At 42.2% G+C, this 24,161-nt stretch overlaps 1 protein-coding gene across 3 annotated transcripts; it reads left to right on the forward strand.

The window, feature by feature from the left end:
- The first annotated feature begins 1,234 nt into the window (after positions 1 to 1,234).
- On the forward strand, positions 1,235 to 22,174 carry LOC134337668 (sphingosine-1-phosphate phosphatase 2-like). 3 transcript variants are annotated; one of them, XM_063032858.1, is made up of 5 exons: positions 1,235 to 1,522; positions 10,072 to 10,230; positions 13,921 to 14,100; positions 16,032 to 16,127; positions 18,357 to 22,171. In XM_063032858.1, the coding sequence occupies exons 1-5, from the start codon at positions 1,319 to 1,321 to the stop codon at positions 18,897 to 18,899; spliced, it is 1,182 nt and encodes a 393-aa protein (XP_062888928.1). In that variant the 5' UTR covers positions 1,235 to 1,318; the 3' UTR covers positions 18,900 to 22,171. The 3 variants fall into 3 exon arrangements, with proteins under 3 accessions (XP_062888928.1, XP_062888931.1, XP_062888930.1); XM_063032861.1 differs by lacking the exon at positions 10,072 to 10,230 and having other exon boundaries at positions 18,357 to 22,174; XM_063032860.1 differs by lacking the exon at positions 16,032 to 16,127 and having other exon boundaries at positions 18,357 to 22,173.
- The last annotated feature ends 1,987 nt before the right edge of the window (positions 22,175 to 24,161 follow it).

Here is a 24,161-nt window from a genome sequence, read left to right on the forward strand (position 1 = left end):
CTCCTGTCAACTTCCTCGTTGCAAAGAGAACAACCATGGGGTTTTCCCCCTCCCTTTTTAAACCCTGTCACTGAAATCTTTCATCTCTGCAGTCAATCAAGTGAATCTTTATCTGTCTTTTCTAAAGTGTGTTGATCAGAAATGAAGCAAATTTTATTATCAAAGTACATATATATCACCAGAATCATTTTCTTGTGTGCATACTCTATACGCAAATCTATAGAATAGTAACTATAACAGGATCAAGGACAGACCACCCGACTTGGGCGTTCAACCAGAGTGCAGAAGACAACAAACTGTTCAAATGCAAATATAAGTAAATAGCAATAAATATCGAGAACATGAGATGAAGTGTTCTTGAAAATGACTCCATAGGTTGTGGGAACATTTCAACGATGGGGCAAGTGAAGTTGAGTGAAGTTATCCCCTTGTGGTCTTGACAGGGTTCAACAGAAAAAAAATCCAGCGTTATCGACACATGAACCCCTTACTACCCATTCTCCGGATGTGACCTGCCACTTTCAAAGATTAGTGCACATATTATGCATACACTCCCCCCGTTCCATATTCCCTTTGAAACTCTGCCGTTTATATCGCTGCTTCTCTCTTCCAGAAAGTATCGCTTCGTAGACTCCGCAGCTCTCACAGATACAACCCAGTCAGTCGCACTGCTTTACCCCAATCCATGCAAATTTCCACGTTCAATTATTTATCTAATTTCCTTCAGAAGCCCACTGTTAAATCTGTATCAATCAAATTTATTAAATGGAGCACTCCAAATCCTGAGGAACGCTGTAAGGTATAATTACAAGTAATAACATAGCTTATAAAGCATTACGCACCACGGCGAAACATTATAAGGGATGGGTGTCACACTGTTTGATATTACACTGTAGGGACTAATGCCATAAAGTCGTATGCGAAGAGAAGCTATCACATCAACGGGTATAACTATTAACCAAGCATTATGATGTGTTCCTAGCTGAACCCTCTTTATCATAGCGGCACCTCACAGTAATCTGAAACGTGCATTTGATTTATTTATTTATTGGTTGATTGCCCGGGCCTTGTTTCTCAAAGTGACCCTAATGCCGTTGACCCTGAGTGTCGACTTCTCAAACCGCAGGAGTTGCGGCGCCCTCGCCCTGGCTGTCAATCACGGGCTGCCGCCCCGCCCACGCACCCCCGGCGCACCAATCGCGGGCGCCAGAGGGCTGGGCACGTGACGCGCAGGTGAGCGGAAGACGGCGCAGGTGAACAGCGGGCGGCCGCGGCTCCTGGTTCCCTCGCTTTGTTCCCCCCCCCGGCGGCCGCGTACATGGACCGTCTGCTAAGTCGGCTGCGAGGGCCGGAGCTGGTGGCTGACTTTCAGTGGCGCTGCGGGCTCCGTCCGCTTTCGGGAGCCGCGCCGGCGGAGCGACGCTCCCCCGAGACTGACAAACGGACAGCACGAGTCTCCACAGCCAGCTCCTGGAGGGAACAGGGCAGAACCGAAAGCAACGGCGCGCTGAGCGGCACTGTGGTGAGTGCAATGCCAATGCATTCGCCCTGTCCCTGCAACTCCGGGAGTGGACCCAGCTGGGACTTAGGAGCGCATAAAAAGTCTGTTAAATAGTAACCTTGACAGGGCGGAGACGGTGGGCGGATCTCACCGCCGCCCAAAGACACATTTGACAGCTGAACTCACTTATATATGTGTCAGGTGGCCCAGCACCCGCGGTTTTGGGAAGGGAGGAATGGGCGGGCTTCTGTGGAGGGAAGCTACAATGCCTACTGTCCTCGAATAGCAGAATTGGGAACATGCCACAGCTCCGTGAACGCTGATGTGGCCCGGGAATTATTTGCTTTTCTGAACTTTCTAAATGGTGTTTGCCGCCTCGTGGTGGGAACACCATCCCCCATCCCTACACAGTCTGACTCCACACTGACATTGGGACCTGGTTTATGTCACTCCAAACTGTGCCTGTACTCGGGGAGCTCAGCTGTGTTCAGTGAACTGGGTGGCTGCGTGTCTCTGATCTTGGGCGTGAGGGTTTCCCATCTTTTATATCTGATCTAATTTCGTGATGAGGAACGTCAAGGTGCTTACTGCACTGAAATTTGAGGATCTTTCACATTTCCTCTTTCTGAATATTGCTCAATAAATTACAAATTATGTCATTTGCTTAGGCGTATATTCACTAGAGCAGGGGTGGCCAACCTTTTACATTCCATGCATCAATTTTTTTCACGCACGAGTTCTATATTAACATATTTTTACAAGAATTGAATGGGGGTACAAGAGTTGTATGGCACATCTGAACTCGTAAGTGAAAAAATTTGTTGGCCACCTGTGCAGTGGAGTTTAGAGCAATGATAGGAGATCTCAGAGGAGCCTGTAAAACTCCAACAAGGTTAGACAACTCGATCTAGGGAGGAAGTTCTGATGGCTAAAGTCCCTGCTGCAGACTAAAGGGTATGTCATTTGGATCTGAAAGAATTGTCATCACGCAGAATGGTGAAATTGTGGAATTCTTCAAAAGTAGTGGAGTCCAAGTCTTTTAAATTTATTCAAGGAGGACGGAGGTAATATTCACAATCAGAATCAGGTTTATTATCACCTGCATGTGTCATAAAATTTGTTAACTTAGCAGCAGCTGTTCAATGCAATACATAATATAGAAGAAAAATAAAATAATAATCAAGTAAATCAATTACAGTATATGTGTATTGAATAAATTAAAAATGGTGCAAAAACAGAAATAATATATATTAGAAAAGTGAGGTAGTGTCTAAGGGTTCAATGTCCATTTAGGAATCGGATGGCAGAGGGGAAGAAGCTGTTCCTGAATCACTGAGTGTGTGCCTTCAGGCTTCTGTACCTCCTTCCTGATGGTAACAGTGAGAAAAGGGCATGTCCTGGGTGCTGAAGGTCCTTAATAATGGACACTGCCTTTCTGAGACACTGGTCTTTGAAGGTGTCCTGGGTACTTTGTAGGCTAGTACTCATGATGGAGCCGACTAAATTTTCAACCCTCTGCAGCTTTTGTAACAATGTTCCCTCTAATTTTCTTTTTACACAGCTGTGCGGGCCAACTATTGCTCTGAGCAGGAATTTTTTTTACATGGCCTGAAAACTGTGTGGCACATTAAATATTCTTTTTTGGAATGTGCACATCAAACAAACACAAACCGCAACTCACAACACAAGAAAATGATGCCAGGCAGTCAAAACAACTCACAGGCACAATGGCAAAAGTAAAATGTTTTGACTAGATGGTGTTGGTGTTCAGTGGGCCAGCAGTTTATTAACAATGAGCTACTGACTTCCATTCTGTGCTTGTTGTTACAATTTGTAAAAGCGTTGTAACTTGAACACTGACAATGTAAACGTGTTGAAGCTCAAAAATGTTTCAAAGTAAAGGTTGTGTGTGTTTATTATTTTGAAAAATTATGGATTATATTTATTAACACAATTACAGGGTATTCACAATTATGTTAACAAAGATTACTAAATTATATTAGCATAATTTCAAAATTATGTTAACATTATATAAAAGAAAATTGCAGCTGTGCAGCAACAAAGGCTATGTGCACAGGAGCATTTATGGGGAGAAGGCAGGTGGAGTGAATAATCAGCATGAAAATGTTGAACTGTGGAACAGGTGTGGAAGCCTGAATGGCCTAACCTGCTCCTTTTTAATGTTTCTACAATCAGATCATTAAATATTGTCCATCCACTTCGAAAGTGATCACTCAGCTCCTTAGGCTTGTCCTGTCTCTGACATATAGCACAATTCCAGTTGTCCTGTGTCAGTGCATGCTGATTATCCTCTCCCTTTTGGATGTAAAGGTTTAAAACCTCTTGGTCTATAATGACAGGCAATGTATCTGAGTGACAGCTCTTCACCTTATGTGTAGACCACAGACTATTTGATTTCTAAAGTCAACAAAATCCACACTTTACAGCAAGGACGCTGAGCTTCATTTAGCAGACTGCATGTTGAACTTCAGGGAGCTGGTAACAGATTTGTTTGTGTAACTGCAGACTCCTTCTGCAGAGATCTAAAGTGAGCGGTGAGAGACATTCAGTACAGATATTTCACTCTTCCCATTTATCCTGATACAGAGTAATTGCCTATTCGCAACTGAATTTGAGCCTAACTCTGCCCCAGAAATGAGATATTGCTTTAATTGACACCAACTCCAGGTGGAACTGAAGAGTCTGTATTTATGCATTAGGTTATCAGCAGCTCAGGTAGAAATCTGTTTTATCAATACATTTCAGCCTCAGATTCGTTTACTCATCAAATGTCAGTACGTTGAAACATACAGTGGAATGCATTGTTTGTATTAAGATGAACACAACCTACGGATGTGCTGGGGACAGCCCCCAAGTTGAAGTGTGGTCGCTATTGTAATATAGTAAATTCAGCAGATAATTTGTACACAGCAAAATGTCACGAACTATCCTGTGATAATTTTTTCTAGTGATGTTGGCTGCTGAATAAATGTTGTCTAGGACTCAGCGCAAACTCTGCACAATGGAATCTTTTGCATTCAGCTGAGAGGCTGGAAGCAACTTCAGCCTAACATCTGACAGTGTGGCAGTACCTCAGTACTGTGCTAAAGGGTTGTTGTGAATTATGGATGAGGGACTCTAGTATGGGACTTGAATCTACAATTTTCTGAGACTGAGGTGAGAGGGCAACGCAGTGAGATGCAGAGTCACAGTCGCATTGTTCTCGGATTTATGCTCACACTGCAGAATTAATTCTTGAAAGTTAATTTAATTTGCTGTGTTGGTAGAGGAACCTCAGGTGCTCCAGGTTATGTTAAACTCAACAACAAATGAGCAAGTACTTTCAGTGCTGATTCCTTCCCTGTTGGTGAGGTAGGTGATGCACCAGGCTAAATATGGCAACAGGTTCCTTCTCTCAAACTCAAACATATGCTCGTTGTGCTAACTCTTGTATAGGCCTTTAACTGGTATAAAGGCATAGCACTGAGGTATTGTGATCAGGGCAGAGGCAGGTGAGTTCAGAATTAGGTTTAATATCACTGGCATATGTTGTGAAATTTGTTGTCTTTGCAGCAGCAGTACACCACAATGCATAATAGAAAAAAATCTGTGAATTAGAGTAAAGATATATATATAACAGTTAAATTAGTGCAAAAATAGAAATAAAAAGTAAGTAGTGAGGTAGTGTTCATGGTTTCAAAGTCCATTCAGAAATTGGATGGCAGAGGGGGAAAAGCTGTTCCTGAATCATTGTGTGTGCCTTCAGTTGACTAATCTTGAGCTGAGCTGACACTTCAATAGGTGCATTTAATTTCAGAGAAATGTATACAATATACAACCTGAAATTCATTTTCTTCGCAAACATCCACGAAAACAGAGGAGTTCCCCAAAGAATGAATGACAGTTAAATGTTAGAACCCCAAAGCCCCCCCAGCTCCCCCCCCCCCACAAGCAGCAGCAAAGCGACATCTGGTTGAGATCATTAAATTATCCAATATTTTGCAGAAGTTCCTAAAGTGATACTTGGCACCAGGATCCATCTATGCTGTTTCTCCTTATTGGATTGATGTCCGCTCAGAGTTTGATGACTGAATAAAGTATTTTGAAGATGATTACTGGCCGTGGCAGCTATGGCTCAGAAAGTTGAACTATTGTGTTGATTTAGAAGGTCATGGGTATTTCAATGACTTTGTCATATAGTTCAGGCACTACTAGATGAAGGCTGCACTGCCTGGGGTGGCATACTGTGTCTGCAGAAGAACAGCTGAGGCCCTGTCTTTCCTTGTATGTAAACAGAAATTATCCCATTGGAAGGTTAGTAAAGTTGTACAAGAAATAGAAGCAAGAGTTTGCCATAGGACCCCTCAAGGATACCGTGCCTTTGTATAAGACTATGGCTGGTTTGATCTTTGGACTTGAATCCAATTTCCTCCCTGATTCTCCTAACACTTGTTTCCACTGTATTCCAAAATCTATCCAATCCTGTTTTGAATATACTTAATGTCTCAACCTTGATTGATGAACCCCCCCCCCGACAAAGTTTAAATTCCCCTGACTTCACATAATATACCCTATTAAGTTCCTTTCAGAATTTTGTTTCAATGAGATCACCTCTCATTCTTCTAAACTCCAGAGAATACTGGCACATTCTGCTTAACCTTTCATTTAAGATGGCAGCCACGATGTACTGGCGTCTCATCCTGTGTCTGCGTTTTTTTTTGTTCAATGGTAGTCTCTGGTGATCCTCTCCAGATTACATATTATTCTTTATAATTGTTGAATGTTGTTGGGGTCTTTTTTGGTTACATGGTCATGCCCTAACAAACACACCACAGAGAATTCCTAATACATATCAATGTATTTGGTGAATAACACTGATCAGAAAACTGTTCTTATTCCAGGTATCAACTTAGTGAACCGCCACTGCAGCACCTGGAAGGCTATATGTCCTTCATGAATTGATATACATTGTGTGCCAGCTGTGATTTCACCAAAGACCTGTATATTTGCTGAGAGATTTCCTTATTTTTGTATTCTGTCCCCAACATCCTGCTTCTCTTTATCACTCACTGCATGTCCATGCAATTCTAAAGTTCACTGAACATTAACATTTAGTGATATTACGTAACTAAAATAACTTCTTTTCTGTGGACAACCTCGTACTTCTCTGTGCTTATGGTAATCACTTACCCTAATTGTCTAAATCTCTTTGTAGACACTAGTGCTGCCACACCTTACTTTGCTAACTGTCTTCGTATTATTAGCAAGCCTGGATACATTACACTATACTGCTTCATCTACTATTAATACATAACAAAAATAGCTGAGGCCCAAGCATGAGGCACTCCACTGGTTAAAACCTAACAACGGAAAAGAAATCACCTGTTTGTCCTTGCCATTTGTTTTCTGTTGGTTAGCCAATCGTCTATAATAATGTAATATGCCAGCTTTAATCCCATGAGTCTTTCTGTTGCGCAGTAACCTTTATTGCAGCAATTTATTGAATGTTTTTTGGAAATCCAAATGTTCTATATCCAGTGACTGTATATCCTGCTAGTTACTTCCTCAAAGAACTTAAATGCATTTGTTAAATGTGGTTTTTTTTCTCTCTTTCCTAAAGCCAGAATAATGTTATTCAGTATTTCTAAATGTCCTGTTACTTATGGATTCCAGTGTTTACCCAACAGTTAATGTTAGGCTAACAGGCCTGTAGTTCTCATTATTCTCTGTTCTTCCTTTTTTTTTTCCGAATAGAAGTGTTATGTTTGCTATTCTCCAAACTGCTGGAAACAAGAGTTCTTCATAGTATTGTTCCTATGACTATTGGAAAGTGAACAGGCCATTTAGTTGCTCAAACCAGTCCCACTATTCAATGTGATTATGGCCAATCAGCCACCAAATTTTATAGATGTTTCCTCCATTTTCCTTTCTAATAAGGGCCAATCTCAATCCATATGACAATAACATTTCCCAAATACTGTTGCGCCCACTCATTCATGCATTTATATGTTAATACTTGCAAACCTGGGTGTTTAGAGCAGGTAAGCTGGACAAGCTCCACTGGAAACCAGTGCATTAACTTCTTCTACACGCTCTTTCCTTACGCAAACACGAGGAATTCTGCAGGTGCTGGAAATTCAAGCAACACACATCAAAGTTGCTGGTGAACGCAGCAGGCCAGGCAGCATCTATAGAAGAGGTACAGTCGACGTTTCGGGCCGAGACCCTTCGTCAGGACTAACTGAAAGAAGAGCTAGTAAGAGATTTGAAAGGGGGAGGGGGAGATCCAAAATGATAGGAGGAGACAGGAGGGGGAGGGATGGAGCCAAGAGCTGGACAGTTGATTGGAAAATGGGATATAAGAGGATGCTCCCTACGCGACTCCCTTGTCCATTCATCCCCCCCATCCCTTCCCACCGATCTCCCTCCTGGCACTTATCCTTGTAAGAGGAACAACTGCTACACATGCCCTTACACTGCCTCCCTTACCACCATTCAGGGCCCCAGACAGTCCTTCCAGGTGAGGCGACACTTCACCTGTGAGTCGGCTGGGGTGATATTACTGCGTCCGGTGCTCCTGATGTGGTCTTCTATATATTTGCGAGACCCGACGCAGACTGGGAGATCATTTCGCTGAATACCTAGGCTCTGTTTGCCAGGGAAAGCAGGATCTCCCAGTGGCCACACATTTTAATTCCACGTCCCATTCCCATTCTGATATCTCTATCCACGGCCTCCTCTACTGTAAAGATGAAGCCACACTCAGGTTGGAGGAACAACACCTTATATTCCATCTGGGTAGCCTCCAACCGGATGGCATGAACACTGACTCCTCTAACTTCTGCTAATGCCCCACCTCCCCCTCGTCCCCATCCGTTATTTATTTACATACGCACATTCTTTCTCTCTCTCTCCTTTTTCTCCCTCTGTCCCTCTCACTATACCCCTTGCCCATCCTCTGGGTTTCCCCCCCTCTCCCTTTTCTTTCTTCCTGGGCCTCCTGTCCCATGATCCTCTCATATCCCTTTTGCCAATCACCTGTCCAGCTCTTGGCTTCATCCCTCCCCCTCCTGTCTTCTATCATTTTGGATCTCTCCCTCCCCCTCCCACTTTCAAATCTCTTACTAGCTGTTCTTTCAGTTAGTCCTGATGAAGGGTCTCAGCCCGAAACATCGACTGTACCTCTTCCTGGAGATGCTGCCTGGCCTGCTGCGTTCACCAGCAACTTTGATGTGTGTTGCCCAACTCTTTCCTTACTTGGGTTACCTCACTTTAGCAAACACTTTGCCTACTGAATACTGAAAGGCCTGAACAGACCGAACCTGGACAGGATGTTTTCATCAGTGGAAGAGTCTAGGATTTGAGAGCAGTCTCAGAATTAAGAGATGTCCCTTTAAAACTGTGACAACTAAGAACCTCTTCAGCCAGAGGATAGTGAATCTGTGGAATCTGTTGCCATAGAGGGCCATGGAGGCCAATTTATTGGGTATATTTAAGTCCGAGATTATTAAGTTCTTACTTGATAAGGCTTTAAGGGTTATGGAGAGAAGGCAGAAGAATGGGGTTGGAAACAAAAAAACCATAACCATGACTGAATATGGAGCAGATTTGATGGGCCAAATGGCCTAAATCTGCTCCTTTGTCCTGTAGTCTTTATATGACAGAAGTGATATATTTTACTATCATTTAGAGAACTTATTTCCATGTAGACGTCCTAGTTTTATTTTGTTCCAAGTCCTGAATGTCCTGCAGTTTGTTATAGTTTTGGTGACGTTGCCATACACCTTCAAGCTGAATGTTGTGCCTTTAATTCATTTCACTGTTTCTCCATGCACGTGGTTTTATATATGAGCATTTATTCAGATTGGTTCTTCTGATCAATTGTTTTATTCATGCATTTCTTGTTTCTTTATCCTTGCTAATTACTTTATACATTTGTAACTTTTCCTTTCCAGCTGTTGGCCCATATACACTTTCAGACTATTGCTCCACACTTTTCCCTTTCGCTTGCCTTCGAGCTACTCATGCTACCTTTCTGGGTCAACGTGACTGGCCAAACCTGGACACTACATTTTGATTAATTTATGAAGCTGTAATTACTTTAGCATCCAATATATAAAATACATTGAAAACATTTGTTATATAGTGGGAAGTCAAATTAAAATGTTGGGACAGTGTTTTACTATATAATTTTATGGTAGTGCCATATTACTACATTATATTGGTAACCTTGTTCTGCTCATGGTAATTCCTTCAAGGGCATTATCCAGTAACTCTGGGTGAGATTCTTGGAGGTCAGTTAAGAGGCGACAGGCATCCTGGCTGCAATCCTTAGTGTACTGGAGAGTTTTTTTCCCTCCTGTAACACAGAATGTTGACTTAGTAGCTTAGTTTGATGCTCAAGAAATACCAACAGGCCATTCTTCTAGTATTACTGATGGATTGACATGATGTACATTGTGTTTTACAAAGTTCAGCAGTCTATCACCATCTCAGCTCTCGACTGCTGCAATATCTACTGGCTTGCTCCTCAAAGCCCAATGACCATGTTGTGTGTATGATTCCTCTAGATTCCTCTGAAGAAATACAAGATTGAGAATTATTTCCTCTACTACCTCTTCCTGTTTGCTGCCACATTGGGCCAGGAGGTTTTTTACATCACCTTCCTTCCCTTCTGCTACTGGAATATTGACCCACATGTTGCTCGGAGAGTGATCAATGTCTGGGCAGTGAGTTTCTTCTTTTGTTAATGTTACATGGGAGGGTAAGCGCTTAAATGACAAAGCACTGGGATAAATGCAATCCCTTACGGTGGTTAACACAACAATGGCAATATACAAACTTGATTTATTTTCCTTCTCCCGGTCTCTGTCAAATTCAGTGTGGTCCTGTTTAAACTGTTATAATATGGTGAAACTCCTTAGGATATTTTATTAAGTCAGTATTGCAATTAAATGTTGACATCATCATATCCTGCTGGTACCTCATTCAAGTAGCTATTGTGTGTGTGTGTGTGTGTGTGTGTGTGTGTGTGTGTGTGTGTGTGTGTGAGAGAGAGAGAGAGAGAGAGAGAGATCAGATTGATCTGTTTATGCCTATATTTGCCAATAAAGAGCTTGACCCAAAATGCTCATATACCTTAGCTTCACTTAATGGCTTGTATCACCTCTTCAGACTGGAGAACAAATGTGGGGATTTCCCTAATTTGAATAACATTTAACAATTCAGGCCCAAAGACACCTTTGTTTAGGATTATTCCTCAAATGCTAGTTGTTGTGTCTGATACTTGGGCATGAACATCTGATGTCAGACCCAGCACATATTTCTGGATTGAAGAGTTTATAGTGTTTAAACTGGTATCCGAATACCTGAACCCAAAACTTACCAATGGATGTCCTGTCAATTATAGAATAACTTGAAGAGAATAATCTCATCTGGCAGTAATTCATTGCTAAACATCCCAACTGACAATTGATAGCAGGGGTGGGACATTAGGGGAAGGACGAGAAGGTGTTACAAAAGTCTAAGACTGTTGATTTTTAGTGAAGGCCTCCACCCACTATTCCCTCCTGATCAAAAGCTGCTTTCTGGATGATTATGTCGGTGCTCGCCTTACATAGTTACGCCATCATGTGGTAATTTATCTGGTGCAGAACTAGTTTACCAAGATGTTTTGTGAATGGCTCATCATCACCATCAGCTAAAATGGAAACAAAAGTCCCAGCCTCAAAGCACAAAGAAGCAGTTAATCATTCAGGTTAAATTAAATATCCAGGTTAAAATACAAAGCAAAATACTGCTGTTCATTTTCTCATTCAATTAATTTCTTATACTGTGATTTTTTTTTAATGAACACTTTTGAAAGGCCACCGACTCAAATTATTAAATGCTTCCGATTTCACTGATGTTGCCAAACTTGCTCAGTATTTCCAGCAGTTTTTATTATAAAAGTTGTTATGTGTGACTCAGATCAATAAGTTGAATATAATGCAGAACTTTCAGAAAGTCGAATGGTCAGAAGGAAGAAGTGATCTAATACTCCAAATATCCAAATCACAAACCCTAAGAACAATGGAAGACTAATCATGGCTCTTCTGCTGTTCACTCAATGTTTCACCAGTATCTTGCTTTTGTCCATTTATATTGATTCAATATCCCCTAAGATCTCACCTTGCAATTTGCTACTGCTGATGCTGGAAATGTGAAATATAGAAATACTCCGGTAAGTCACCATTTACTATTCATAGCTTGAAAATCTCTGTCATTCATATTCTCAATAGTCATTTTAGAGCAGATAATATCAAAATCGGGTGACAGGTAAACAGGAGAGAGCTGGAGACGTTGCAGAGGGAGGAACCATAAGGCTGATCTTTAGATATCAGACTTGGGAAAAGATTAGGGCTTGGGGATAAGGTAACTTTAAAAAGGTACATGAAGAGTTTAGGGAAAGCAAAAGATAGTTCCAGAACATTACATTAAGTTACACATGAGAGTGGGATTATGATAGTAAAAGGAAATTTACAGCCTGACCACAGCAATTTTTTTTTCACATGCTGGGATTAATAAACTCATGGCTGAAACTTTAAAGTAGGGTGGTGAAGCCCCATCAGAATGACAGATCAATCATAACATTCGGTCTCAATGCTGGAACGAGTACGGTGCAGAAAACCTGAACCCCAGAGTGCTAGGTGGCCATCTTACTGGTTTGCAAGAAAAAAATAAGTTGTGACTACCTTCGAAGGTGATTAAAGCATCATCGCTGATGAGGATGGCCGAATTTGTCGGTTAAGATTGATACCTGTCGCCGGCTGGAAGCTCAAGAAGAGTTTATTCATTTGATCAAAGGTGTTCATTAAACAATAGAAAGTCATAAGATAATTATGAAAGGGAACCACATTCTCAACACCTATTTCTTTTATCCCCAACTCTGTCAGCTTCACTATAGTATTCAGTTGTTTTTTCTTTGGTTCCTCTCCTTGGGTTGCAAACTTAGGTCGAATGAATTCCTGAAGGTTTCACCCAGTACTCTCAGCTCCAGGTGAACAGTTTGCATAGCGAGCTTGTTTGATTAGCAACCCACCTTCCCACAGTCATCTGAAAAATAAGAGGACTTCTCATTGCCTGATTGGATGATTCTTGGCTGTCTATTAAAATTTTATCTCTAGTGCCTTAATTAGATTTAGATTTAGATTATGAGAACACTCAGTCCTCTTTTTATTGTCATTTAGAAATGCAGACATGCATTAAGAAATGATACAATATTTCTCCGGAGTGATATCACAGAAAACAGGACAAACCAAAGACTACCACTGACAGAACCACATAATTATAACATATAGTTACAGCAGTGCAAAGCAATACCATAATTTGATGAAGAACAAACCATGGGCACAGTAAATAAAGTCTCAAAAGTCCCCGAGTCCCCGATAGCAGGCGGCAAAAGGGAGAAACTCCCTGCCATAAACCTTCAGGCACCGTCAACTTGCCGATGCCTTGGAAGCAGCTGACACTGAGTCCATCTGTCCGAAAGCTTCGAGCTTCCAACCAGCCTCTCCGATACAGCCTCCCAAGCGCCATCCTCTGCCGAGCGCCTTCGACCTCACCCCGGCCACTGAAACACGCAAAGCCGAGGATATCAGGGCCTTCTGCTCTGGAGATTCCAGTTACCACACAGTAGCAGTAGCAGTGAAGCGGGCATTTCAAAAGTTTTCCAGATCTTCCTCCATACTCACGTCCGTCTCCATCAAATCAGAATTGTGCACGGTCCCCTACTTGACAGATCACAGATATTCACCACCGAAGTGGCTGTGCACACTGCTGTCGCGCCGCCATCTTCTCCCTCCCTCCCTAATTACTAATACGTTGGAAAAAAGATCTAAAGAATGTATTATAATTTCTTTGTAGTTTTACTTGAAGTAGTGGCTGGGAGGTTAATCTTAATTTCCTGGAGGTTTAGCTGACCCCACTTGTACCCCAGCCAGGGAGTTGTTTAATGATGCATCCACATGAGCAGGGTTCTTTTCCTAGGGCACATTACAGAGTAGAACAGCAGGAAGAAACAGGTTGGGTAGGGAAAACGGGAAGAAGGGCTCGTTTGAGCATTGCTGTCATTATTTATTTAAATTGGACTCTAAAGGCTGAAGTGAGAAATTTAAATTTATCAAAGCCCCCAGTGAGTCCAAGGGCTTGATAGTAATTTTCATCATGAAACTAAGGTTGGGTCAAGCCATCACTCTAAAGGACTGTGTAAATATCCCATTTGGAGCAAATGCTATGGTTGGAAGTTAGAAGAGGTAATTAAAAAGCTTCCAGACACACAGATTGTGATGGGTCCTGACATCTTGGGAATGCAGAAGGTCAAGGATAAGAAATGTTTATAGTGGATTAATGTCTCTCTCCTTGCCTTCACAATACTCCAGGTTGTGATGTACATTGGGCAGGCTTCGAAAGACGTCTTAAGATGGCCGAGACCCCCATCACCTCCAGTAATTAAGCTTGAGGTGCGGGTGGATGCGGAGTATGGCATGCCTTCCACTCATGCCATGGCGGCCACTGCCATTCCCTTCACCTTCCTCTTGGCCACAATGAACAGGTACAAGGTAAGGCATAATTATTTTCTTCCTTAATCTTTCAATGTTAAGAATTCAGTGGGAACTTCAAGATGTTTGCATCTGTTCTACTTAATTGCTAGTTCTCAGAATGACAAATCAATTTTTCTACAAAAAAAAGATTAGCCCTGTTTGATTTTTCTTTCCCTTTTCTGCCTTGCTATCATCCCTTGCCATGCCAATGTCTGATTTGGGTTTCATTCCTTTTGCTTGTTGATAAATCCCAACCAGGGTGAATGGAAGTTTTGGTGGATCCCACAGATCCATCCAGAGAGACGTTCACAGATGTGTGCAACACACGCACACACACGTCATTCACCCCCCTTCTCAAGTTTTCATTGTTCATAAACACAGGCAAAGGACCATGGCAATGGGCGGTTTGAGGGAGAGATTGCTATGTTCCAACCTCTCACTGTCTGTTGACCAGAGTAGAGGAAGCTAAATGAGGAAGAACATGTTTTAAAAGCAAGGTAACTGGAACCAGGTGTTCCCTGTTCGGAGCTGCCAAGAAGCCTTTAAAATTACTGGCAAGGTCATCCCTGAGCGCAGTAAAACCTAATTACTGTGAAAATGACTCTCTATCTGGTTAATCAGTTACTACTGAGTGTCAGAAAAGGAATTTCTGCATTTCTGCATCCGCATACACTGAGCTCACAAGCCTAGGTACTCTGCTATGCGAGTTTGTTTCAAACGACGAGAGTGAGGCAAAAAAAAGGATTAACAAAACAATCAACCAGTAACCCACAGTACAGGTTAGTTTCTGGTCACAGAATCTCTTCCTGAGGTTTTATCGGACACTCCCTTTCTGCTTGGAGATGCATGCATTGTCAAAAACGTGGGAGCCAATTTACACAGAAACAATAACGTGATAAATGACCAGGTAATCTATCTTAATAATGTTCAGGGATAAACAATGACATAAAAAGTAGGAACTGCTTCCTGCTTTTCCCTTGAAGAAGACCTTTTCCATTAGAGTGGCATTTTCTTCATACTGCTCTGGCAAGGTCAAGTCTGACTTTACTTTGAAAGTATGATATTCTGATTCATGACTTGAAGTGCTATCCATAACCTAAAGCTGACAGGCAAAGCAAGTTTACAGCAAGTTGAGGATGCATCTGTGGAATGATCCTTCATTGAATGTTGATTCTGTCAAGACCTGTCATCCTGTACACTCAGGGTTTCATTTCTTGGAGAAGTGGACAGTCCGAGTACTAAAAGAGTAGCTTGCACCACAAATGATCAGATAGTTTGGGTTTTATTCCAGACTTCATTTGGGCTACATTTTTCTGGGATTAGAGTTCATTGAACCCTCGCTCCAGTTTTGTCTTTTGGTTGAGATTGCCTGGGGATTTTATTTGAGTCATTCTAGCTGCAATACATTCTCTTGTTCAAAGGTCACAAGCGCAGTTCGTTGCAAAGAACTGTGTGCAGGGCTTATGAAATAGATTTGATAGCCTTGGGGCATTGCAAAGCAGAAAGCTGTGTCTGTATTGAGATTTTTATTTTACACAAGAAGATGCAAGGAGTAGGATTAAGCTGTGACATTGACTGGGGACTATGGGAGACACACTGCACAGCTAGAATTAGAACATGTACAGCTGAACATTTGAAGTTCAGTACCAAAGTGTATAATGAAATGTGGGTTCATGGTTTTGGATGTCAAGGATTATATTTATACTTATCTCAAGCAACCCCATCTCATCGCATTTACTTAGATTCAGAGAGTATACTGAAAATGCTCCCACCTGTGTTAGCACTGACTTCAGAGAAAAATAGAATTCGATAGGTATTAAATATGTGCTGAGTCTAATCAGTGTGGTTCCTGCTCTTGGATTGTTTGATGGGGCAGTGCAGACAGAACCTTGCACTGTATCTAACCCATTAAGTGCATCTGTGTGTGTGTCTCTCTCTCTCTTTTCCAGTACCCGTTCCCCTTTGAGCTGGGTTTGCTGTTTGCGGTAACGATTTGTACCTTGGTGTCTCTCAGCCGTATTTACACAGGAATGCATACAGTTTTGGTAAGACAAACACAGCAATTTATACACAAAGGATTCTGTTGCAGAAGGTTTGCTTTATGACCTTGGTTCAACAGATGTTTTAAAACAAAAATTAATTGCCAACAATATAACAAAAAGTGAATAAATTAGCATAAAAGGTGACTGAAGTATTTGCAAATTTGTATCTTTGAGAAGCAATGGAAGGTTATGTTCTGAAGCACAGAAATTTAACACTAGTTCAAAGAATAATTACTTCAGACTATTGATAAAAGATGAGTTTAACAAATCCCATGCTTTGACTTTGTTATTAACCCACTTTTGCATTAATCCTCATCTCACTACTCTTTCCCATTCATTCACTGTTTCCCATTAATCCTCATCTCCCAATTCTACCCAATTCACTTCCCCACTGTTTCCCATTAATCCTCATATCCCTACTCTAACCCATTCATTCACTGACTCTGATTAATCCTCATCTCCCAATTCTACCCAATTCACCTTCCCACTGTCTCCCATTAATCCTCATATCCCTACTCTTCCCCATTCACCTCACTGTCTTCCATTAATTCTCATCTCCCTACTCTTCCCCGTTCACCTCACTGTCTCCCATTAATCCTCATATCCCTATTCTTCCCCATTCACCTCACTGTCTCCCATTAATTCTCATCTCCCTACTCTTCCCCGTTCACCTCACTGTCTCCCATTAATTCTCATCTCCCTACTCTTCCCCGTTCACCTCACTGTCTCCCATTAATCCTCATCTCTCTACACTTCCCCATTCACCTCACTGTCTCCCATTAATCCTCATATCCCTACTCTTCCCCGTTCACCTCACTGTCTCCCATTAATTCTCATCTCCCTACACTTCCCTGTTCACCTCACTGTTTCCCATTAATCGTCATATCCCTACTCTAACCTATCCACTTTCCCACTGTCTCCCATTAATCCTCATATCCCTACTCTTCCCCATTCACCTCCTATTAATTCTCATCTCCCTACTCTTCCTCTATTCGCCTTCCCACTGTATCCCACAGATGTAAGTACATGCATTCCCCACCTTGCCACTCTACCCCTCTTATCTACCTTCCATCCCAATCCCACCTACCTACCAACCCATTGTATTGTCGAACCCCCATCCCACCCAGAGCACCCACTTAATTCAATTGATCTAGTGTTTCACTATGTTAACCTAATGGTCATGGAATTAGACCAGGACCTCATTGGACATGAGTTCAAATCACACGGTGATAAAATGATTTTAATCAATTGGTCAATTTGTGATGCCAGGTTCTTGTAAAACTGTCAGGAATGGGACCTGTCACTATTGCACAGATTTGTGGCTCATGACGCACAATACAAGGTTAATCCCGAATGCCCCTGGGCCATTAGGGAATGGTAAATAAGTGCTGCCTTGCCAGCGTTTTATACAATCCCAAAGGGTTTTAAAAATGGTAACCAAAGTTTCACAGAACAGGTGGCATACTTCTAAAGTCAATCTTTATTCTGGAAAAAAATGACTGTGGTTTTATTGGTTTCCAACAGTGAGCCTGCTCACTACCCTGGGGGTTGCAGGAGCAACTGCATACTTCAGACTATTCACCCTCTCCATTATTGCAGTCACCCTCGGGTTTGTTGACTTACTCCAGTCAAAACTGCCAAACAGTGCCTAGCCCTAAGTATTAACAGCTAAAAGCAGCATTCCTTTCAAAGTTCTCTATTCACTAAAAGCTTCTGCTGTTATCTCAATCCAAGAACCACACTTCTTTAGCTGGAGGACAAACAACAAAAAAGACTCTATCTCTCTACAGAGTCTGGATTGTTAATGAATGGTTAGGTATTGTAGAGCTTTCCACGGGAACGTCTTCCATCCTGGAGAGTGTGTGCTGGTAATATGGTATGAGGGCTAAAGTTAGGATTTCTTTTACAGTCAGATAAACTGCCAATTATCTTATATAGCTCTGTGGGGTGTCATTGCAATTCATTCTGCAACTAGGGCCAAATACTTTCAGGAGGTGAAGGTTAAGTAAGAAGTAAGATAATGTTTTGCATTCAGGACTGATTGCCATGCTCCCAATTAATGTTCATGCTAAATCTCAATACTTAAGTATTCTTTTTGTTCAATCCTTATCAGGTGATGTTTTAGATCCTGTAAGTGGTCAGGCCTGAAATGGCAGCTTGGTGAGAAATTGAAGTTGATTTGAAATTTATTCCCATGGCTTGCTACAACTAATGGTCCTTTCTTTTCTTCAGGATGTGCTCTGTGGAATTGCAATCACTGCTGTGCTGGTAACCGTTTCGTACCCTTTCTGGGATGCCATTGAGACTTTCCAAATGAAGAATCACTTTGCTCCTGTACTAGCACTGACACTGTCCTTCCTGCTATCTATAAACTATCCCGAGCTGGACCATTGGAGCACAGCAAGGGGTGACACCACTAATATAGTCAGTGCAGGTGGAGGAGCTACCTTGGCCACTTGGATTAATTATCAGTGGGGGCTTATCCCAGAGCCCTTATCAGCTCCACCTTATGAGATGCCTTCGGTCACACCTGAACTCCTTGGCAGGATGGTTGCCCGATTTACCATTGGCATTGTGATTGTGTTTTTCGCACGGCAGGTTATAAAATCACTGGCCTTGGCCTTTGTTTGCAGATTGGCTGGAGTCTCCCCCAGGGACCAGGAAGCTCGGAAGCTGCTGTGGGTGGAAGTCCCCTACAAGTACATTACGTATAGTTGCCTTGGAGTTGTTGGACTTGCTTTGTGCCCAGCGGTGCATAGATATTTATCACTTTGATCAGGTTACTGATCTACTTTGCTGCATGCTGGGCAGCTGTAAGAGCTGCTGGTGCGTGTAGTACTGAACGGCTGCACCAATTTGTCTTTTGGACTTTGGATTCAGCCTGGGGTTTAGTCAGAGATCTGAGGGATAGCAGTCCAATGCTCGATAGTGAAGTTCCTCAATCGACTGAGACATAAATTCTGTGGCAGAGGATGGACATTCCTGTCTTGTTATCACCTTGTTTGTTGCTTTGCAGATGTTTGTATTTGGGATCTTTGTTTTATGCTGCCTTTCGGGGGGTAGGCAGGCAGGCTGGAGTGTAGGAACAATTGGATCATCTCTGTGCCTTACGGTTCTTTCAAAGATGACAACCCCTTTCCACTGAAATCAAGCTTGGAATCAGTTTTGTTTGCTTGCAGTATCTTCAGTAGAGGTTCCATCACAGGTCAGCTGATGAGCTGAATAGTATTGCTGATGTTGTTCTGGCTGCTGCTCCCCATTGCGTCTAATGCGTTCGCTGGGGGTCAGTATGCAGGAGCTTGTCTCCAGTGTACACCTGGCCAGAGGCTAGTCACTGGGATGGGTTGGGGAGGTTGCCCTGGCCTTGCTCTCCACAGGCGCATATGGCCCACTCAAGTTGAGGTCAAACAGTAAAATTAAATAAAAAGCTTTGTTTTTCAGAGTTCCAACCACTTTTCTGATATAAGCTCAACCAATAAGTTAGTTCACCAAGCCCATACTACTCAATTGACTGAGCATACAGAGCTACAAAGATATGTGTGAGCAGCTCTCCACTTGTAAACGGGGCCCAGTCTGTGAGTGCAGGACTCTGTGGATCATGCAAGATGTTGAGTATGTTCACGTGTTTCTGTAGATTGGAACTTGACTGAGCCAACAGTGCTGGAACTTCAGGCAGAGGAAGTTGCTGCACACACTGACACATACAGACACACCTCCTTGGTATTAATTAGGATGGGGGCAGGTTCCAGATCTATCAAGAGCAGTAAGAAACACCTTGGCTACCTTTGAGTCTGCCTTGTGCTCTGGGGGCACTCAGTAGGAGACTTTGAGTCCACTGTGAATTTCAGCAAAAGTGTCCAACATGGTTAAATAAAAAAAGGAAATGTTGGAACTACTCATCTGGTCAGGGTATTTTAACTCTTAGAAAACTGGGGTAAAGGGTTTGAGTGATAGTGTGCTTAATGACAAAACTTGCAACTAAATCGTAAGAAAACTGAGGCGTTCAGTTCTGTCTCGGTTACTTTGCACCACAGAGTTCGTAAGGGTGAAGATTACACAGGGCAGGAATATTCACACATTCTATGCATGAGCCATTATGTTAAGATGATCTCTTGTAATCTCAATTTATTTGTGCTCTGGTATGAATGTAAATACAGAACACCTAGACTGTTATAATCCAAGTTAGGCCATTAGGAGATTCAAACTCTGCTCTAAAGGTACAGTAACCAAAATGCCTCAGTTCAGTGTGAAGCCAGCTTAATCTTTTACTGTACCTCAGCATGTGAGGGTGTTCCCTCATGTAGTATATTTTAGATATAATTACAATATGGAAGTCAAACCAGTTCCAGTTACTGTAACGCCTATTGCACAAGTCCAATTTCCTCTAGTCTCAGTGTGGGGAAACCTGTTGGACTAATCTCCTCCCCCTTCAAACAGATTGCATGGGTTCTGAAATGAATTTACCCTTTTACTGTGTCACTTGTGTTTAAGATTGAACCTTGTCATTATAAAAACTGGATTTGCCGAGTCTTTCCTGGCTTGGTTAAATTAATGAAGAAAAGGCTTTATGTGATTTTTTTTTTTACTGTTATTTTGTTGCAGAATCAGCAATGTATAAAATTTGTAAAGAATGTTGTAGTTTTTTTGTGTGCTTTCAACTTTAAGAATTTGTCTAAATGATGTATGTTGTTATCTTTTTGTACCTTCAGTTTGTCTGCACTTGGTCCATTATGGGTATTTTCATTGGCCATGATTATACTAGGTTTGTAGGGCAAAATGAGAGGGAGGAGGAAGAATTGTTTTCTCCCCAAATATCTGATATTTTAGTCCAGGGCACCCCCTCAAGCCCTCCCTGTATAAATTATGTGGATTCTGTCATGATCCATGGTGCAGTATCACATCTAGTTGAACCGAGTGCCTGTTAGCCTGTTCCCATCCCTTGCTGTAATGCACTTATCTCAGGCCACGTGTGTCAGTGAAAATTGGTTTTGCTGTGAGCTAGGGTTCCTTGTTGAAAGCTGGCGTTGTCAGTCAGATCCATTTCAATACATTATTTAAAAACAAATTTCTCTGCATTGTTGAATTAAGTATTTCCAGGTCAGGTACTGTACAGTTTAGGAACAGACTAAAGCAACCTCTTCACTTCCTGTTGAGCACACCTGGGGGAAGGGGCACCATTTGATAATATTAACAACACAACCCCCTACACCCAGCAGATGGACAGCTATGAATCACTTTCAGTAGTATAAGATTAATTGCAAAATTTTTCAAAAGTGGCAGAGTTGCTGGAGTGAGAAAAGATTAAACATTTTGACACATCACATTCAATATGTTTTGTATATATATTTTTTAAAAAGTCCTGCTCCACAGGGATGATCCTGCAATGTGTTGTCTAAAATTAGGGGTCACAGTTGCAAAGTAACAAGCCAGCCATTCAGGACCGAGAATGCAGAGAAATCTCTTCAGCAAATGGGCAGCAAGTCTTTTAAATTCTCTCTATCATAGCTATTGAGCCTCAGTTACTCAGTAGATTCAATTCAGCTAACCTCAGACTTGTTGATGTTAAGGATATCAAGGTATACGGTACTAGTACTGGGGTAAAAATTACCCATGGCCTTTGAATGGAGGAGGAACTGTGCTGGGTTGAATGGTTCACTCCTCATTCTATTTCGGTCCATCAACAGAAGGTGCTTGGAGCCTTCACAGGCGTAAGGATGGATAAATCCCCAGGGCCAGACGAGATTTAACTGAGGCCACAATGGGAGCCAAAGAAAGAGATCACTGGGGCTCTTTGCTGGCCGGAAGTGAGCTACCAAAGGATGACATAAACATGGTCCTTCTTTTCAAGAAGAGCAGAATGGAAAAGCCTGGCAAATATACCCCCATGAGCCTAACGTCAGTGGTTATGGGACAGGATAAATAATTACTTGGAAAGGCGGGGGCTAATGAGAGAAATCTAGCTTGGCTTTAAGGCCAGCACTACCCTTACCAATCTTTTGAGGAAGCAATAGAAAGTGTTTTGATGAAAGTAGTGCAGTAGATATGGTTTATGTAGATTTCAATAAGACTTTCAATTAATCCAAAAGATTAGGGCCAATGGGATCTCGGGCAAGTAGGCTTGGCACTAAGAGACAGAAGTGACAGTAGAAGAGTGACACACATCAAAGTTGCTGGTGAACGCAGCAGGCCAGGCAGCATCTCTAGGAAGAGGTATAGTCGATGTTTCAGGCCGAGACCCTTCATCAGGACTAACTGATGAAGGGTCTCGGCCTGAAATGTTGACTGTACCTCTTCCTAGAGATACTGCCTGGCCTGCTGCGTTCACCAGCAACTTTGATGTGTGTTGCTTGAATTTCCAGCATCTGCAGAATTCCTGTTGTTTGAGTAGAAGGGTGATTTGGTTTCCTATAACCAGTGGTTTTCCGCAGGAATCAGTACTAGAACCCTTGCTGTTGAAATGCCCAAGCCACAGCCACTGTCCCAAGACAAGGGGAATAGTGGCCAAGTTGCAATACTGGTGTCCTGTACATTGGGATTATGTCAGCATGGTGTGCGAGGCAAGGAATGTGTTAGAGCAACATTCCCTCTGAGCAGGTCCTGTTTCTTCGGAGACTGAAACCCAGGTAACCAGTCATCAGAGGATACACCACTGCAGGGATTCCAGTCAGTTGTTCTTGTCCACACAAAACAAAATCCATTATGACAGGAGTTTAGTTACACAGTCGTTTAGCAGTCATTGACAATCGTGGATGCAGGATAATGGCCTGAATGTAAAGCCAGGCTGCTCAGTGCCGGCATGGCAGTGAGTTTCCAAGTGAAGTTTTGAAGGCTGTGCTGGAAATTATTTAGCCTTTAACTGCAGTTCTTGGTTCCACAGGGAATCAAACTCTGACGCACACAGCAGAGAGATGCCACACAGCTTAATACTGGCAGGCTCAGACAGGAGATAAAGACATTTTAATGCTTGTGTAACATTATTACTGCTTTCTTATGCTCTACCAGACAGGGTGAGGGCTATAGGTGTTGCAATCGGAATTTACCCCACGTTTGGCGCTGACTCAAACACTCCTGCATCAATATTCAAGAAGCACATAGGTAGGATCCAGCATACAACTCCCCCTCTGTTCAACAGTGGTTCGATGTTTTAATGCATTTCACAAGCTTAAAATATCCTAAAGCTTGACAGACAAGCGTCAAGGATGTTTAGCACAGCTAAGTGACAGCAATCTACACAATGCTTATGGGTTGCTTCACATTTGGCTGATTACAAAACATTCTGGGTCAAATCACAGAGGGGCAGTTTTCACAACACTGATTCATAGTAGAAGTAGTGAGGTTACGTATGGGAGCCATGATCTGCAGAGTTTGGGAGGGAATCCAAGCTGTAAAAGGGACTGGATGAATTGAATCAAAATTAGGTTTATTATCACTGACCTGCAGTATATTGTGAGTTCTGTTTTGTGGCAGCAGTACAGTACAAGATATACCATGAATTACTTTAAGAATTGTATTTAAACATAGTGCAAAAAGAGAGCAAAAATACTGAGGTGGTGTTCGTGGACGATTCAGAAAATTGCAGAGGGGTAGAGAAGGTGGTCCCAAAACATTGCATGGTTATTTCTTCAGTTACTACCACCCTGACACGGGTGCTGCATTTGTGATTCACAGGGCATATTGTATGAAGGAAGGCAGACAGGAGAGGTTAATGGCAAAGCAGAAATGCCCCAGGGCATACCAAAGAAGGGTTCGCGCCCGGATACACTATCCATCAGTATAAAATGAACTGCACTCCCTCCTCGAACTGCACTCCCACTGAGGGGCAAAATAACCAGTGACTAGGTTTTCAAAGTTAATGTTGAGAGGGATCTGCACCTAGAGCTGATTGTGGATTAAGCCACCGAGGTAGGCAAGGGTTAAAATTTATCCACAGTTAATGTTATGTGCCCTCTTCTAATCTTTGCACTGCCTATATCTGAGGGCTTTCACTAAAGCTACTGATAGTTATCATGTGCAATAAAGAAGAGATGACACACTTTC

This window comes from Mobula hypostoma, chromosome 25 (genome assembly GCF_963921235.1).
Source record: "Mobula hypostoma chromosome 25, sMobHyp1.1, whole genome shotgun sequence".
NCBI classification, from domain to species: Eukaryota; Metazoa; Chordata; class Chondrichthyes; order Myliobatiformes; family Myliobatidae; genus Mobula; species Mobula hypostoma.

Bases quoted from the DNA above. Each gene is read 5' to 3' on its own strand.
- LOC134337668 (XM_063032858.1), top strand. From the start codon at position 1,319: ATGGACCGTCTGCTAAGTCGGCTGCGAGGGCCGGAGCTGGTGGCTGAC. The intron at 10,231-13,920 runs GTGAGTTTCTTC...ACAATACTCCAG, and splicing joins GAGTGATCAATGTCTGGGCA to GTTGTGATGTACATTGGGCA. The intron at 16,128-18,356 runs GTAAGACAAACA...TCTTTTCTTCAG, and splicing joins CAGGAATGCATACAGTTTTG to GATGTGCTCTGTGGAATTGC.